The sequence below is a fragment of the Squalius cephalus genome, assembly GCF_949319135.1.
Source record: "Squalius cephalus genome assembly, chromosome: 13".
NCBI classification, from domain to species: domain Eukaryota; kingdom Metazoa; phylum Chordata; class Actinopteri; order Cypriniformes; family Leuciscidae; genus Squalius; species Squalius cephalus.
The window spans coordinates 28,475,942-28,495,071 of record NC_137134.1 but is presented as its reverse complement, the minus strand read 5'-3'; the positions used below and the strand labels follow the sequence as shown (position 1 = coordinate 28,495,071).

The window sequence follows — 19,130 nt, the reverse complement described above, 5'->3', positions numbered from 1 at the left end:
AGAATGTGAGAGAATCAATCATTTCGTCTTTTAATATGTTTTAAAATGATCTGCTGAAGAATCAAATAAAAATTATAAGATAAATTAAATACAGCTTGAAAGTACAAGTTTAAATATGCTATGTAAGGGATAATGTAGAGCGAGGCGGTTGTTATAGCAAATACAACCCCGACAGGCTGATCAGGACCGCGACGCGAAGCAGAGGAGTCTTGAATCAGCCTGAAGGGGTTGCATTCGCTATAACAACCGCCTCGCTCTACATCATCCCGCTTATTACATGGCTACCTGACAAATAAATCAATAATTTGACACAAAATATTGATTTAAAAAGGAGTTTATGGATTTAAAAATGATTGTATTGCTTCCGCTAAAGAAAATAGTCTGTTCCGTCTCTACGGTTAGAATCCTGCGTCCATAGCAACGCTCTGTTTTTCATGGCAACAGTGTGTTATACTTAGCAGCGGTCTGTTATCAAGTAATAACCATAGACAGTATATAAACTGGACACAGCGACCCCATAGACTTCAACGGAGAAAAGTGAAGCAAATTAGAAGCACTCACTTCCTGATGGCTGAGCGTACTGCGCAGACTCAAACTGAGCTTGACAACATAGATGTGACGTGAGCGACCTGTCTGACAGTTGTAAGTCTTCTAGTAGCTGTGCTAAGAGAAATCTGAATCATTCCCTTCCGAATCTTACGGAGAGCGTGAGTAGGAGCTGTCCATGAGCTAGTAGCAGGAGCAACTTTATGACTCTATGGGCTTCTCCCTTCACTTTATGCCTCCACGTCCCCCCGATTGACTGCGAGCTTCTCCACCTGTCTATACGGTAATTTCCAGAGAGTCGCGTGGTTATGACGCAATCGTTAGCCTACTTTTACAAAAACGGCTTCTACGGGGCCATAATGTAAGATACAAGGTAATGGAGCCTTTTATACATTGTCGTGTTTCTTTAGAAATAAATAATGGACAAATGGAGTCCTCAAACGCCTCAGATATAAAGTTATTCGCTGTCAAAGTGACGCCAAAATGAATGGGAGTCAATGGAATGCTAACAGCAGGTGATGGCTTGTTAGCCAATGGCGGCCCTCGGGGGTGGTACGCTTTCCAGATGCTAGATTACGCCCCTGGAAATAACAGACCGCATTCTACATTGGCAACCAAGCCATGTAATAAATATATTCAACACATTTTTAATTACTGAATTGCCATGACTTTTGTAGTTGTTTATGATTACTGCAGAAGTATTTAAATGATTTTTTAGACATTTCATGGGAGGATTTGCATTTGTAATCATTGAAATTAAAATACCTAAACCAAGAGAGATTTGATCACAGTGGATAAAAATAATCTAATTTGAAACATCGCAGGAGTTTATTACTCTGATATGTGAATAAACAACACAAATATGTTTATAACTTACCGATCAGACGGCAGAAACACAAACAGAACAAAACAAACATGTGAAACATTTGCAGCTGTTCAGTGAAACGCCTGATCTAATAAGACTATCAATGAACGCACAACAGATCTTAACAAACACAAGCTTGTGAATCCTCCCCGACAGAGTCTGACCCTCCTAATGCACTCTCACACACACACACACACACACACACACACACACACACACACACACACACACACACACACACACGTATACACGTTACATATACACGTCATATAAACACTACATTTCATGGTAAAATAGAGAGTAACTTGTGATTTAAAATTGTTCTATATATTTATTTAGTTCCCAATTATAGTGTATGGGGAAAAGTACAACTTTAAAACCGTTTATGATCTCATTGCTTCTGAGTCAAACTGAAACCTGCTGCGGGTTATTTCTTTCTTTCTTCTTTTTGTGTGGTTTGATCAGTTGGGTGGACGGACATCTTATATGTGAGGCTGGGCATTCAGTGTGTGTGTGGAGTTTATTTCTGTCCTGTCAGGAACAGCTTTGAACTTTAATCTACAGAAACATGATGAGAAACTGCATTTGACACAGAGACAGAAAAACAATAGAAACAATGATCATATTTAACTGCCATTCACAAGTTTAGTCACCGATCAGGCATAACATTATGACCACCATCCTAATATTGTGTTGCTCCCTGTTTTGCTGACCACTGCCGACCGGGAACACCCCACAAGAGCTGCAGTTTTGGAGATGCTCTGACCCAGGAGTCTAGCCGTCACAATTTGGCCCTTGTCACACTCGCTCAAATCCTCACGCTTGCCCATTGTTCCTGCTTCTAACACGTCAACTTTGAGGACAAAATGTTCACTTGATGCCTAATATATCCCTTCCACTAACATGTGCTGTGATGGAGAGATCATCAGTGTTATTCACTTCACCTGTCAGTGGTCATAATGGACTGATCGGTATATATATATATATATATATATATATATATATATATATATATATATATATATATATATATATATATATATATATATATATATATATATATATATACTTTGTCACATGGACTACTTTGATGATGTCTTTATTACCTTTCTGGACATGGACAGTATACCGTACATACATTTTCAATGGAGGGACAGAAAGCTCTTCTCTTGCTGGAAATAACTATTGAAACTACTGTAACACAAGCATATTAAAGCATGAGTATAAGGTCATGAATATGTGGATTCCCTTGAATATCAATAGGCCTAATAATTTCATATTTCACAGTAATATCACAGTTTGATTTCAGATCATCTTTTAAGGGTTTCCAGGGCTCTCTTTCACTTCTTTTGAGTATTTTGAGTCAAACATGAAAATGCTTCAGAGGGCCATACAATTTACATAATAACTGGTGTTACAATGCAAAGTCTCCTGAAGTTTTAGGAGATAATTTCATCAATCAATCTCTGAATATCTCACTTCAAACCCGTCAGAATGATTCGGCTGTTTGTCCGCTGGGATTTTCTGATTATTCTCAAAGGAAAACTAGAGGGAAAGACTCAATCCTGCTGAAAATGAATCATCTTCTCACGCTGACAGACACATACTCCACAATACTCTCCTCTTCAGCTCTCTGTAAAACACATCACACAAGATATAATAAGATATTTTAAATAAAAATTTAATAAAAATAATAATAATAATAATAACGCTATGTCATTTATTATTATTATTATTTTTAAATGTAAATATTGAAACGTAGTGATATTATCATGAACTGCACAGATCTGCATTTCCCAAAAGCATTGTAAGCCTAAGTCGATCATATATGGTTTCTATGATCAACTTAGACTTACACTGTTTTTGGGAAACGCAGCGCAGGCCTAACTGTGTTAAATCATAACCATAACACAAGCTGAATGAGAAAATTGACAATTTTGTAAATGCCAAAATAGCAAAGTGTGACCAATATTATATTAATATTAGCCTGAAGTGAAGAGTTTTCTGAATGAATTTGTGTCTGAATACAGAAGAGTTTGAGTTTCTTCCTCCCTGCAATACTTTTAGAACATTTTATTTATTTATTATAATATTAAAATATCCTCCAATCTCTTAGTGTTTCTCAGTTGCTTTAAAATGTAAAAAATGTTAAATGTATTACAGTACAAATGACTAATTATTTGCAAAAAATATATATATATATTTATTATCATTATATATAATGTGATCAATCACAATATAAAAAGTACCATAATCTGACTCCTTTAATTTACCTCTGTGTTTCATCAAAGCCACAAGACACTAAATCAACTATAGATGACTTTTACTCAAATAGTTTATATAATAGTGATAACAGTAAAATAGCTTCTTTTGGAACTACATTAAAATATCTGATGCGTGATGATGATTATAGAAACACAATCACACACTGATCTCCATCTGACTCACTGCTGAATGATACAAACACACACAACAGAAACTAATGATAAATGATCTTACCGATGTGTGTGTGTTTCTTTCATAGAACGATGGATGAAGTAACATAACAACAGAAGTTTTCTCATCTTCACGAATCTGAACTGTTTGAACAACAGGAAGAGATTAAAAATACAAATCTAGATGTTTTTTTTTTTTTTTTTTTTTTTTTACAACACGTGTGATTATTAGGCTGTGAAAGTTATTGCACACAATTAATTAAATATATTTAATACAGAACTTTTAAAAATGGCAATATGGGATTTGACATTATTACTTTTCACACACACAAAACATCACTATTACCAGAGTAAAAGTAAATCCAGAATCAGTGTTTGTGTGTGAGACGAGTAAAGAGCTGCTCAGATCAATGCAACAATCAATAACCAACATTATTTAAGAACTAAATTACATTACCTACATAAATACATATTTAAATTGGACTTGAAAAAAATGCATTTGGAGTAGATTTTATTATTTATTATTATTTGTTAACACTTGTTAAAAGCAGTTATTCTTGCCTTCTCTATCAGTTTTTCTGTGTTTCCAGCAGATCCAGAAGATCCAAAATCCAGCAACAATCATCAGAGATCCAGCAGAGATCAACACTATCAGAGACACTGAGACTGGAGGAACTGAAGGAGAGAGTGTGTCTGGTGCTGTAATGATAAAGAAAGAAGTGAACTCATCAGTCAGATCTCCAACAGAAGACAGAGATCAGGTCAGTAAACACACACATATATCATCAGTGCTGTGGTACCTGCACATGTGTGACAGAGTGTGTTGATGTCCAGATGTGTGGTCTGGTTGCTGATGGGATTGTTCAGCACACAGCTGTAGGTGTTTTTATCCTGATATTCCACCTCCAGAGGTAGAGAGAGACTGATGCTGAGATCACACACACTGATGCTGGACAATACACTGATTCCTGCGTACCAGGAGAGAGTCGCATCACACACATTCAACACTGATGAACACACCAATGAACATGATGATGATGATGAAGAAAGGTTTTGTGAAAAATCTCTGATAATGCGAGGTACGGGCAAACGAGCTGGAAAATTAGAGAATAAACAAAAATATAGATAAAAATCAACAGTCTTATTTTTGTGTAGTGTGTAGAACGTTAATGAGTGGTTCTGTCATCTTAAACTATAAAATTATTAAACTGTTAAAGAAATATTCTGGGTTCAATACAAGTTCAGCTCAATCTTCAGCATTCATTTGTGGCATAATGAAAGATCCCTTTAATAAAACAACAATTTGTGATGGACAGGATAAAATGATCTCGACTCACCATAGACAGAAACATTGAATGTTTTTGATGACAGTTTCGCTCCACTTAGGCGTAGTTGATAAACTCCAGTATGTTCAGTTGTGGTGTTTGTGATGGTCAGAGATCCAGTTTGATGATTCACCTTCAGTCTGTCTCTGAATCTCCCATCAGGAACATCATATGTGGAGAAGATTTGGTTCTGTCTTCTGATTCGAGCTAAGACATACTTTTCAGCTCCAAATGCCCACAGTATATCTTCAACTTCATGTATTTCAGTAAGATCAGTGTTAAGAGTGACAGAATCTCCCTCCATCACTGATAATGACTCACCAAACACACCTGGAGAACATGAAGAGGAACAGATTAAGACTCTCGTTGGTTTACAAAGCCTGAAATCAGTTCTAGTTTGTAACATTTAAACATGAACTGAAAACCACCGTAAAGATACAAAAGAAAAGACACGTTTATAAATGAATGTGTACATTGCAGGGAGCATTTGCAAGCTGCTCTTTCTCAGCCAGAGATATTTATATTCACTGTAGAAATTTCAGTTATTTTCCATAACTTGTTACATTTTCATCAGGTCTAGAAATCACATTTTAAGTCTCTGATCACAAACAGAGACCTGAATCCAAAGTTAGTAGATCTCACAGTAATTATTCATCAGATAACAAAATTCAGTAGCAGCAGTTTTATTACCCAGAAACAGAAAGAAATTAAGTAGTAGAAATGTTTGTATAACTTACCAATCAAGTTCCACCAACTCAAACAGAACAAAACAAGCGTGTGAAACATTTTCTTCAAATGTTTAGTGAAAATTCTGACCTACTTTTTGCTGATAGGCATTCATCTAGTGCATGAATCCTCCTCCCCCAACAGAATCTGACCACCTTCCACACACACACACACACACACACACACACACACACACACACACACACACACACAATAAACGGATTTAAAAGTTACATATAGATTCTCTTCTGGCATTTATTAAGGCTTCAACTGTTCTTTAACTGTAGCAAGCATTCTTAATTTTTATCATTTAACATTGTTTTTGAACTAGTAGTTGTCTGTGTTAAATATGTAAAAAGTAGAAGAATATTGTATGGATATTGGATAAACTAAAATTGAGACCTAACAATAGTATATATTTATTCAGTTGTCAGTTTTTGTGTATGGAAATACCAAAGTTCAAAGTTAAAAGTATCTGACATCTGAGTCAAACTGAAAGCCGCTGCGGTCGGTTTTCTTCAGAAATATGGTTTGATCTGTTGGACAAACAGCATATAGGTGAAAGTATATACCTTCAGAGTGTGTCTGAGACCGTTTTAGGTGAAGAGTTGTTTCTTGCTTTATGAACAGCTTTTTGTGACTCTTTAATATAAGGAAACGTTAAACCAAGATGAGAAACTGTGTTTGACACAAAGGGAGAAATATCATATTTAACTACCACTCAAATGTGTATTTTGTAAAAGTCATCTCTTTTAAAAGAAATTGATACTTTATATCAAAGTAGTAGGCTAAAATAAAACATGCTAAAGGTTGTATTTGGATCCCAGTGGGATGCCCCGATTTTTGCAGTAGCACCTCAATGCAGTACACAAGATCCGAGGGGAGGAGTCGGATCTTATATAAGGGGTGGAGATTGGTAGGTTTAGGGGTGGAGATGGGTAGGTTTAGGGATCAGGGGGTGGAGATTGGTAGGTTTAGGTATGTAAGGTGGGAGGAGTTGGATTTTATCCGACTCCTCCCCCCGGATTTTATGCTCTGCAGTGAGGACCATCTCGATTTTTGGGTAAAAATTAGTCAACAGCTCACAATAAATGCAATTATTTATTTGAAACTGTTTAATTTGTATTTATTTATTTTGATTATTTTAATTCCTTCTATGTAAAGCATGAATTACTGTTGCGTATAAAATGTGCTAGGCCTATATAAATAAACTTGCCTTGCCTACTACAGTAACAATAACTGATGCTGTTTACCATGGTATTTTGTTGTTGTTGTTGTAAGAACAGCATCACACATATCATAGTTTGAACTTGATATGAATTGCCCAGTGTATGGCTCTTGGCCTTCCCCTGAGTCCGCACTTTCGTGACGTAATGCCGCTTTGACTGTTGGGAAGAAGTCTGCTGTGGAGCTCGCCTCAGTGGCGGCTCGGCAAATCGACCGCATGGGGGCGCTCGCGAGCACCCTTCTGAGACCTAAAATGACAAATGGGACACACTACGGTCTCGTGGACTTAAAGGTATGGAAGTTATTTCAATAAAATAAAAATAAAATAAAAAAGCTTAAAATGCTTTTTAAGCATTTTAATTTTAATTTTAATTATGTTAGGAAAAAACTTCCATAGGATATATTTAGAAGAATGTCAGTAACCAGACAGTTTCTGGCCCCATTGACTTCCTACTATAGAAGTCAATGGGACCAGAAACTGTCTGGACACGCGCGTGCATGCAGCAGCCATTGTAAGTCCACAAAACCGAAAGTGCACCATGAAGTGTGCCATTTGGGACAGGGCCTTTCATTTAAACATGAAGAAGGCTATACTAAAAGCAGTGTAGTGTACTACTGGAGCGCCATCTAGTGTACTAACCAGGAATGTTTTAGAATAGCCTTTACTTTCATCCAATTATGACTAAATGAAAAGAAATAAGCTTTTAAAATGTAGTAGACATTGTGCTCATATTGTTAATAATCGAGTTGAACAGCCAGTTAGCTTGAGTAAAGGTCAAAGGTTGAATCCTAGATGTTAAATCAACGTTTAGTTAATCAGTGTTGAATGTATATAGAGATATGTTTATTCTACAAATGATTTAGTGTTAGTTTAGCTCAGTTATTTCTAATGAAAAAACTCTAAAATCCTGACAAACTCACAGATTTCAGCCGTGATGAGTTAATCAGACCTGTTACAATATTTCAGTCTCCTTTCCATTGTAAGAAAATAATGTTCATATAGGCATAACTTTTTCTTGAGCAAATGAATACTTCTGTAATGAAAACAATCTGTCAATGTTTTGCTCTGAACACAAGGCACACCGTAGGCAGATAACATTATTTCAGGAGAATTTTAATGTTCAAAGGTCTTCATCTGCCGCATCACATGCATGAATCGACACCAAATTAAATGAAAGAATACGGCAATATGATAAACTATTCAGCACCTCATAAATATCATACTTTCTTTTTCTTAACATTACAACCTAATTCCAACAAAGAACCTAATAATGATCAGTCATATCTGGAGATATTTGTGTTTACCATAGTGTGGAAATTGAGCTATAACATGATTTGCACTGAAGTATTGACAAAAGTACACTTGCTCTGTGTAGAGAGTTCATGTATCACAGCATGATGGCGTTTGTGACAATGCCCGTCTTATTCCAGCAAACACTGGCAGATCAATTAGTAATTTAAAAGTAATCTTTAAAAGATTAAAACCAGACAGGACAAAAAACTAATGACAAACCACATCAGTGCATTAATGTCTTATAGTGCAAAATGACAAGAAACAGAGTTTATCATGTAGTGCTAATGACTGGAACACTTTAGTAGCTGAAGTAAAACATTTATACTGAAAAATGTCAAGCACTTGTGTTGCTGGTAATGTGCTGAGTTGTTCCTCGTATTACTGATGAATGGGTTATCTTTTTTGTAGCAGTATTTACGTAATGTTAAAACTTATTAAATATTAGACGATATATTATCACAAACCACAATACAACAATATTGTGTTTCGAAACATTTTGCAATATGCTGATTATATGCAGGTAAATTGATGTTTACTACCATTTTGCAACTGCAAATGTCTCCAAAGAAAAAAAACCTGTATGTTTTTATATTTTTATTAACTTTAAAAAAAATAAAAAAAATAGAAAAAGTCACAAATACAAAATTAAGGGAAAGAGACAAAGAAACAAACAAAACAACACCAAAGCTCAATGTGCAAAGTACAGTAACAAATGAAACACCACTACCAATTCAAAATCACAGTGGGCGTATTGCACATTTGCATGTAAACAGTCAGACACAATATGTACATACATTCATGGAAACATTGATGTAAACCAACAAACACTATAAACATTGATGTAAACACTCAAGTGTAAACAGCACCCATGGATGGTGCAATGTGCTTATTGCTTAAGGCACTGAAATGTACCACAACAGTTGCAGCATAAGGAATAACAGCATATGTGATTTAGTCAGTCCAACAGCCAGCATATCTGTGTTGTTAATGTGAGTTAAGTATTCTAATGGATTGTTGAAATAAGTTATTACTAAGTCTGGCAGTCTGGGTGAACAGTCACTATGAGGTATCTATGTATTGAAGGAATGTAGACAAAAGTTTGTACAAGTAGATTGAGGCAGAGGTCTGTTTAGAGGTTTTTTTTCAGTCAAGTATAATTTATTTATTTATTTATTTTTAGTTTGTGCAAGGAGTATAAATTGTTACTGATGTTTGGCTATGGCTAGTGTAGATAATTCAAGTTGTCAGGTTATTGTTTATTTTGTTAATGCATAGTTTCACCAGGCATTTAATGAGGTAGTGATGCCGATGTTATTTTTGTAACCATGATCCATTTTTAAAGATTTGTCTATGAACGGTAGAGATTTAATATCTAATAGTGTCATAAGTTTATAGTCTCTGTTTAGTCAAATCGAATTTAGGTTTGGGTCGAATGATGGATATATTAGTTGCTGAGAAAGAAAAGAAAAGAAAATGTAGGGGTTCCAAATTCTCCTTATTGCTTTTTGCTTCTGCAAGTTGGATGGTTTTATACAAGGATTCTTATTGCACTATCGAGAGAGGAGGACCAACCTGAGGGTTGAATCACAGGAATCATAAAAAAAAAAAAAAAAAAAAAAGTTATTTATTTTCGGGGGAAATGTTCATTTTGAATGGGAGTGCTAGGGGCACGACTATGATAGCATCAAAAGTGCTATTTTTAAAACACTAAGAAGGCTTGACACAACATGAAACATTGCTCAAAGTTTCACCAGGGGCTCTACACATGAACTCGAGCATTGACAACATTGTTTGTGTACACAGAGTTTACTAAAAAGAAAGGTTTTGAACAACTCACTGTAGCTGTTGTTGTTCCCGGCCGCCAGTATTATGTCAGTCAAAAATAGTTGATCTCTGAATGCGAATGAACTGACTCTGAATTTTAGTATTGTTTCTTATAAAAGGATCCTTTTTCAAATACAAGGTCAATATTGATTTTCACTAACGACAAAACAATAAATTATCCGTGAAATGATATGGAACTAAGCTTTAGGAGCTTTCCATCTTTACTCTCCTCCCTGTTACGTTGCATTCGGTTGCATTCGGAGATGGACTATTTTTGACTGTCAAAATGCCGGCGGACAGAAACACAGTGAGTTGTTCAAAATCTTTCTTTTTAGTAAACTCTGTGTACACAAACAATGTTCTCAATGCTCGAGTTCATGTGTAGAGCCCCTGGTGATACTTCAAGCACAGTTTCATGTAATGTCGAGCCTTCTTAGAGTTTTAAAAATAGCGATTTTGATGCTATCATAGAAGTGCCCCAAGCACTCCCATTCAAAAGGCAATTTGACCGAAACCGAAAATACGGTCAAACTTAAAAGTGTCGTTTCCATTCTAATTATGCTTTTAAATGAAAGTTTGCCTCGGGTAGATTAACAAAAAGACCCTAGGCTGCATTTTGGTGAGAATTACTCTTTAATGAATGTTATGCGACAGTTTTTATGTAAAAAGTCAGTTTGATATATCAGTCAAGGTTGTTTTTTTTATTTCTTGTAAGAGAGGTTAACAGTGATAGGGCATCTCAGACTTTGTGCAAAGGAAGTAGCCAGACACCCTGCTAAAACGGTTAATGAGTTGTATTGTTGCATATGAGCTTATTTTATGGCAGTATGAATCTGATTAAATTCCAGAAATTCTATAGGATTGCCTAATTGCAGCTGCCAGTAGTTCAGTAGTTAAAAAAAGTGCAAATGTTAGAGAAGGCAATAGGCATCCTTGAGTACCTTTGAGATGATTCTATTAACGGAAGCTACAGGGGATTTATTAAGTATTATTTTTATCCAGAGAGAAATTAACAATTTACCCTGTCTAATGCTTGTTCTTCATCTAGCGATAGTATTAAGAATGGTTGTTTGTCTTCAGGCAATTATTTGGTTCAGAGTTATTATTAAAAGTAATTAATCAACCTTATTCTGAAGTATGGCTCCCTTTAATAAATCCAGTTAATTATATAAATAATAATAATACATTTTATTTGTAATGCACCTTTCTCAAAGCGCTTCAGAGTTAATTTCCTGATAATTTACTCAAATGCATCCAAGATGTCCATGTCTTTCTTTAGTAGAAAAGAAATTAAGGTTAAGGAAAACATTCCAGGATTTTTCTCCATATAGTGACTTCAATGGGGTCCAACAGGTTCAAGGTCCAAATGTCAGTTTCAGTGCAGCTTTAAAGGCTCTACACGATCCCAGCCGAGGAATAAGGGTCTTATCAAGCGAAACGATCTGCCATTTTCGGAAAAAGAAATGACAAAAAAAAATATACTTTTTAACCACAAATGCTCATCTTACACTAGCTCTGCGATGCGACTGCGTTCCTAAGAGCCTTTGAAGCTGCACTGAAACTGACATTTGGACCTTCAACCCGTTGGACCCCATTGAAGTCACTATATGGAGAAAAATCCTGGAATGTTTTGAACATCTTGGATGATGTGGGGTTGAGTAAATTATCAGGAAATTTTAATTCTGAAGTGAACTAATCCTTTAATGCATAAAGGTGATTACAGCTTATAGTCTGGCAGAAAGTGTTTTACTTTTTTATTTTTACATTGATATCGGTAGAAATTTGGCACATTGTGTTAAGTTTTCATTTGGTTGGAATGTTTTACATTCCGTAACACCCTAATGGGTGTTGACCCTATTCATTTATGGAATGTGAATCATTCGTATATTGTTATAGGAAAATACATACAGTACATGTGCCATTAACTGAACAGAACTTGGGTGCCAAGTGGCAATAAGGAGTTATTGTGAAAATAACAGATAACCGTTTGAAAAAAAAATAATAATAAATAAATTATAACCACTATTACTGACTTTATGTAATAGTAATGATATGCTGGCTGTTTTCTTCACATTAGGCACATGAAACAAGCTCGCTGGCAGTGTAGATATGGCTTTAAAGGTGCTCTAAGCGATGTCACGCGTTTTTTTTTTTTTTTATCCGCTAGCTGCCTGTCCCCTGAACACACTGTAAAAAGACTTGGTCTCTGTAGACACCACAGGCTCCACAAACAGTTAGCAGAGTTAGCCTCAGTTTGACAATACTTCGAACGTCAACAAGAAGTGACGTCACCCAACATCTCTTAGAACACCTTCAAGTAGACAGCTTATTTGATACTAACATTTATAAGTGCATAGCTTAAGTGCATATCTTAAATATACTGTAATATTGATTTTTTTTTTTTTTTTTTTTGCCCGCCACCACCCCCCCTCGTCGGAGGACAACTTTATTTTTATTTCAAATTATTTACTAAGTACAAACAGTGATTACTCCAGACAAACCCACATCCACCCCCTAATATTGTGATAGCCCTAATATTGTGAGGTAGAGGTAGGTATACTTGTGAACAATAACTGATGGCAAATGACAGATTGTAACACTGATATTTGGCATCAGTATGAGGCGTTCCACTTGAAGAATTAGAGGGGCCGAGTCTTCAACACCATTCTTCTGGAAGAAAATACAGGTTCATGGAACATTATCATGATTGAAGTTTGTTACATAAACACAAAAATACAAGATACCAAAGAATGCTACTTTGTAAGTATATTTGTGTTATTTCATTTATCTGGCTAATAAGTTCTGCTTCCATAGTGATAAAAACTTTTAAAAAAGAGGGACAACTATTCAGAGGGTACATTAAAGGGATACTTCACCTCTGGGAAGATGAATGTGTATTTAAAATAGGTCATTTAAGTAGAAGAAATGTGAATAAATTTTTTAATTTGGAGCTTTCTAGACTGAGAAAAGCCAGAAAATGTATTTTTGGCTTATGTGGATGAAAGACAACAACTCCCAGAATGCACTTGCTTCGCTGCCTTAGGAGGCCACGCCTACCGGTAAGAGTGCGCAGTTGAAAACAACAAAGCTAGCCTACGTGATGAGTTTGCGAGGGATTTAGAGATCGTCCAAAATGTCCGGGATTCGGCTTTTGCGTTCTACAGTCGCCATTCATCATGTTTACTGTGGCGAGCAGGACGAGGCTGACGGCCGCGGGAGAACGGCGCGAGGCCGGTGGCTTCATTACTGAGACGCGCCGGGTCTCGCATCTCTCACGGAGGAGCGGAAATTTTTCTTAGCAATGGTAAAACGCACATCAACCGATCACTTGTTTAGCGTTCATGTAAACACTACATTCAAATTCACCAATCGGAATGAATTCAGTTAGATTGAAAGGTGTGCATGTAAACAATGAATGGCGACCGCAGAAAGCAAAAGCTGAATCCCGGACATTTTGAACGATCTCGCCCGCCGGACAAGTCCGGGAAAAGGAGGATGGTTACTTACTCAGCTTTCTCCTACTATTCAGCTTTCTCCACAGAACAAGAGCCTGCTAGCTTAGCTTCCAAAGAAAGACGGCTGACACTGTGTGTACATTCCGTGAGTGAGATCCCACCCTCTATGGGCGGGCTGAAAACATGCGGAACAACGCCTCCTACTGGCTGTAGTCTTTAGCCTCTGGCCAGAAAATCCTCCGATGACGCAAAATGACGATTTTTGCGTCATCGGAGGATTTTTTCCAGACAAAAAATACATAAATCTCTTGTCTCAGGGGGATATGAGGGTGGAAAGCACGGTAATTCGAAAATACTACAGGTTTTCTACTAATACAAAGCTTAATGCTAAATCCTGAAGTAACCCTTTAATGTTACACCCTGTTATAGCATCCTATATTAAACAATTCAGACCTGTCAGTTGTTGGCTGAAGCGCAGGGCTCCACCACAGTAGTTTAAAAAGTGTCTGTCAAATATCAGCTCGCCCTGTTGCTCCATCAGCACCTTTGTCAAAGTACTTTGTACTTTTGGTGGAAAATAAATGTAGCTAAGTTGAATACTTTATTTATATTCTACTCAAGTAAAAAGTACTATTTAATTCTACTCAAGAAAGTAGAAAAAAATTTAATAAAAATAATACTTGTATAATCTACTTAAGTACTGTAACGAAAGTATTTGTAATTACCATATTTTCCAGACTACAAGTCACTTTTTTTTATAGTTTGGCTGGTCCTGCGACTTATAGTCAGGTGCGACTTGTATATCAAAATTAATTCAGACTGAGATGAAAACATTACCGTCTACAGCCGCGAAAGGGTCGGAGTTGTTCAGAAGTGACACCAAGGATGAAGAAAATTCATTGGATTCAGTGATGTGGAATGAGATCGCGGGAGCTTGGTGAACTTGTTTACTGGTAACTTGCTTGTTGGACTCACTGGTAACTTGCTTGTTGGACTCACTGGCTTATGTTAATTTAGCCTATTCAGCCTCCCAGGTATATATTCTCTATGCTATTGTGTAGCTGAATAACTGTTAATGTGTTGCGTTAACATACCGGACACCTATTCAGCCTGTTGTTCTGTGTGCTACTGTGTAGTTGAATAACTTGCCTTTACAGATTAAATGTCTGTTCTTGATCTTGGATTTCGTGAAATAAATTTCTAAATAAATGTGACTTATAGTCCAGTGTGACTTATGTTTTTTTTCCTCTTCATGACACATTTTTTGACTGATGCGACTTATACTCCGGAGCGACTTAATGTTATAGTCCGGAAAATACGGTAGTTACTTTCTGCCCCCTTCCATATGTAAAAGCGATTTAAAGTCCAACTGAAATCAAAATTGACCCTATTTATTTTGTTAGCGCATATTACTAGTCTTGTGGTAAAAAATTAATCCGTGCAAGTTAATGTAAAGAAAATTAATCTTTAATCAAAGTCTGAAAAGTTACTTCCGGTCTGGAATGGCGTTCCTTCTCTGATGATGTAGGTTTGACGGCTTGGTTTGGGAAACGCTTAACCACTCCCCTCAAACCGTTAGTCTGTTATGAGCATGATGGAGAGGAGGAGCGCTAGAGTAAAACCCTGCCCTCTGTTCAATATTCCGTTTCACTGGGAAATACGTCACAACACTGGAGAACAGTCGTTTGCAACTTCCGGTTCACGCGGACTTTAAGTACCCAGAAAAGCGCTATATAAATCTATAGAATTATTATTATAATTTAATTTTCTTTTTTTCAGTTCAGCAGTAATTTTCTCTTTTCGCTGGAGCCAATAAATTTCAATTTGTAACCATCGTGACACGAACGGCGTCTCACCTATATTAGTGCAGTAAAAACATGTCAGTGTGTACGTGCATCGTCTACGCTAAGCCTAGCTGCGGCTGGTCGTAGTTTTAGATGGTGCAACAGGCGTATCAATCGGAAAGCTGGACGTAACTAAGTCCAGCGTAGAGCTTAGACCCACCTTTTAGAGACCAACCGACCCCTGATCACTGTGCTGCGTCCAGATGCCTGTTTGAACAAGAACAAGCTCAATTAAACACATAACTTTGTTTAATTAGAATGAAAATGCAAATTAACAATTCTTTTCACACTTAATTTTTTTATTTCGGTCTTGTTAAATCAGCCGTTTAATTCTCACCTTTTATTCTTGCTCCAGCAATGACCATCAGAACAGATATAACCACGACACCAGCACATATTCCTGCTATAGCACCTCCAGACAGACCTGAATCTGGAACAGTTGGAGACAAACAGTCATTGTTACTAGAGAGTGTCGTATTGATTGCATTTGAAGCAGGAAGGTTTACATCCAATCATCAATGTGGTTGATACGAGACAAGACTGAGACTATCAAAGAATGGTGCAGGTAATATGCATTACTTATATATTATTTTATAACATTGTGTCAAAGCTCTCTTGAATTAATTTAAAACATCGAAATGTATTTTAAAATGCATTGAATTACAAAGAATTATACTCACCACTGACAGAAACCATTACACTGGGATCTAAAGTAACAGATTCTCCTTCCTTCACTGACTTTTTCTTCACTCCATCTCGTTCAGCAGCAGAAACAGCTGAAACACAAACCAACAGATGCTGGAGGATATTTTGCTGAAAACAAACAAACTACACAACATGAGAGAGATGTGAATATGAATATGATTGTGCAAGCAATTCTAGACTTTAAATATGACACAAGCAACATTTATCCAACTTTAATGATTATGAACACATTTTTCATAGATAATATTTATCTGAGAGAAGCTGATCAGAAATTGTTTAAGAAACTGTCAGTATTACCAGAGCACAACTTTAAAACTAACAGATCATCACTGGTAATGATTCAGTTTTAAATCACACTGAACTAAATTTGTAGTTACATTTTTATATATATAGTTTCAGTAGTCATGTCAAAGCAATAACTAAATCAGCATACTATCATCTGAAAAATATTGCAAGAATTAGATGCTTTGTTTCCAGACAAGACTTAGAGAAACTTGTGCATGCTTTCATCACCAGCAGGGTGGATTATTGTAATGGACTCCTCACTGGCCTTCCCAAAAAGACCATAAGACATTTGCAGCTCATAAAGAACGCTGAGCAGAACCAGAACATATGAACACATCACACCAGTCCTCAGGTCTTTACACTGGCTCCCAGTTAGATTTAGGATTGATTTTAAAGTATTATTACTGGTATATAAATCATTCAATGGCCTAGGACCTCAATATATTGCAGATATGCTCACTGAATATAAACCCAACAGATCACTCAGATCACTAGGATCATATCAGCTAGAAATACCAAGGGAGTCCGCTTTTAGCTATTATGCCAGCCGCAGCTGGAACCAGCTTCCAGAAGAGATCAGATGTGCTCCTACTGTAGTCATATTCAAATCCAGACTCAAAACACATCTGTTTAACTATGCATTTAATGAATGAGCACTGTGCCACTGTTCGTCCGACTGTTTGTACTGTACTGTATTTTACTTTTTATTTTTCTAAACTGTTTTAATTATTCTTATTATTATTTTAATTTCTTCTATGTAAAGCACTTTGAATTGCCATTGTGTATGAAATGTGCTATATAAATAAACTTGCCTTGCATACACATATATATATATTTTAGAAACATATTTTAGAAATGATCTGCATACTGTATGTGAATTAATATACAGGTAAAGAAAAAAAACTCCTCTGAAATGTAACTGCAAAAAAAATAATAAAAAATAAATAATAATAATTCACTAAACACATTAATGATGTGATTTAAATGTGCATTGTTTTAAAACATTATAACTCACCATGAACAGTAACACTGAAGGTCTTTTCACTGTGGCTGCTGTCACTGATGATATGTAGTTTATAAACTCCAGTGTCTGTGGTTCTGGTGTTTGTGATGGTCAGAGATCCAGTCTGATGATCCAGCTTCAGTCTGTCTCTGAATCTCTCAGTGCCTTCATTACACTGAACATCTGTACAGATCTTACTGAGATCTCCACTGATTTGAGCGATGCGAGTGTCATTAAAATACCATACAATCTTTTCTTGTTGGTTTGTTTTAACATCAGTGTGAAGAGTGACTGAATCTCCCTCTATCACAGACACTGATACTCCGTCTGTACCAACAGCAGACGCACCTAAAGAAGAAATGAACAGTGACTTAAACTAAAACCAACAAAGTGCTGTGAAAATGTTTTTCCATACATAATAAAGATTGTGTGTCTTGATTCATAATGTTTGCAAACAAACAGCAGAAGAACATCGATTCACACATTCACTCATCAGACAAACATGCATTAGACTCATGGACAATTTAGCTTAATCACCATCATACGATACAACACACATGATTCATTTATACCCTTTCTCAATACAATACGGTACATATTTTCTGAATAACAAGTATTCAAACAAGTATTGTCATGTCTTTGTAGCATACACGCAGGGTATGTGTAAATCACAGATAAATATAGCTATAGAAGGTTAAATAATGATTGGGCTACAGAAGATAAAGTTCATCTCAAGGAGGTGTTGAAAGAATAAATAACACATAGACAGATAATTTTTAATTTTTGGGGTTGGTACCATGTATTAACCCTCTGATGGTCCACGGGGTCTTTTTGACCCGCAAATGACTTTTGCTCAAATAAAAAAAAATGTTCCCTTTGTCCAAATGGTATGAAACCTTCTACGGCTCTTAACCCTTTCTAGATCTACAAAAAAAAAAATAGATAAATTGGAATGATATCTGTTTTTATGTTAGCGTGACAAAATTTGTGACACTCGTGGTCAAATAGACAAAATTCATCATCAAAATCAGAAACCACGCAGAACACATCGACAGAAATGACAGAAATAAAGTGGCACACTTCCACCAATTCAAAAAGCATCCACAATGCAGAATTATTTTGCTCACAACACACACACACACACACACACACACACACACACACACACACACACACACACACACACACACACACACACACACACACACACACACACACACACACACACACACACGAATACATTTTTGAGACTATAAAAACTGTTCTCTTATCATTTGTAAAATAAAATCATCCAAAATGCAGTACCACCACAAAAATAAATTGGTGACACTGACACATAAAAAAAAAATATGCACGCACACACACACACACGCACGCACGCACACACACAGACACACACACGCACACACACACGCAAAACATTTCCAAGCAGTCATTACTGCCACAAAGTGCTGTACAGAACTTCATACCAAACATAAAAACATACTAATTAATCAAAGAGAGAAATTACATAGGCAAAATGTCCCAATAATAATAGTAATAGTTAAAAACACATGTAAACATTTTTACAATCAAGCATCACAACGTCACAGCTCA

At 36.2% G+C, this 19,130-nt stretch overlaps 2 protein-coding genes across 2 annotated transcripts in view; one reads left to right on the top strand and one right to left on the bottom strand.

Moving 5' to 3' along the window:
* The window catches only part of LOC307169635 (SLAM family member 5-like), a gene marked incomplete at both ends in the record, with an annotated part of 281,304 nt that overhangs the window by 229,598 nt on the left and 32,576 nt on the right, over positions 1 to 19,130 (top strand). The gene's annotated exons all lie outside the window — the stretch shown is intronic.
* LOC307170521 (uncharacterized protein) overlaps positions 1 to 19,130 on the bottom strand; it is a gene marked incomplete at its 3' end in the record, with an annotated part of 29,083 nt that overhangs the window by 2,658 nt on the left and 7,295 nt on the right. The window contains exons 2-8 of the mRNA XM_079891646.1: positions 17,547 to 17,882; positions 16,222 to 16,317; positions 15,879 to 15,971; positions 15,707 to 15,748; positions 5,184 to 5,501; positions 4,408 to 4,545; positions 2,144 to 2,264 (exon numbers count right to left, since the gene is read on the bottom strand). Coding sequence (XP_079747772.1) covers positions 2,144 to 2,264; positions 4,408 to 4,545; positions 5,184 to 5,501; positions 15,707 to 15,748; positions 15,879 to 15,971; positions 16,222 to 16,317; positions 17,547 to 17,882 — 1,144 coding nt within the window. The remainder of the gene's footprint in view (positions 1 to 2,143; positions 2,265 to 4,407; positions 4,546 to 5,183; positions 5,502 to 15,706; positions 15,749 to 15,878; positions 15,972 to 16,221; positions 16,318 to 17,546; positions 17,883 to 19,130) is intronic.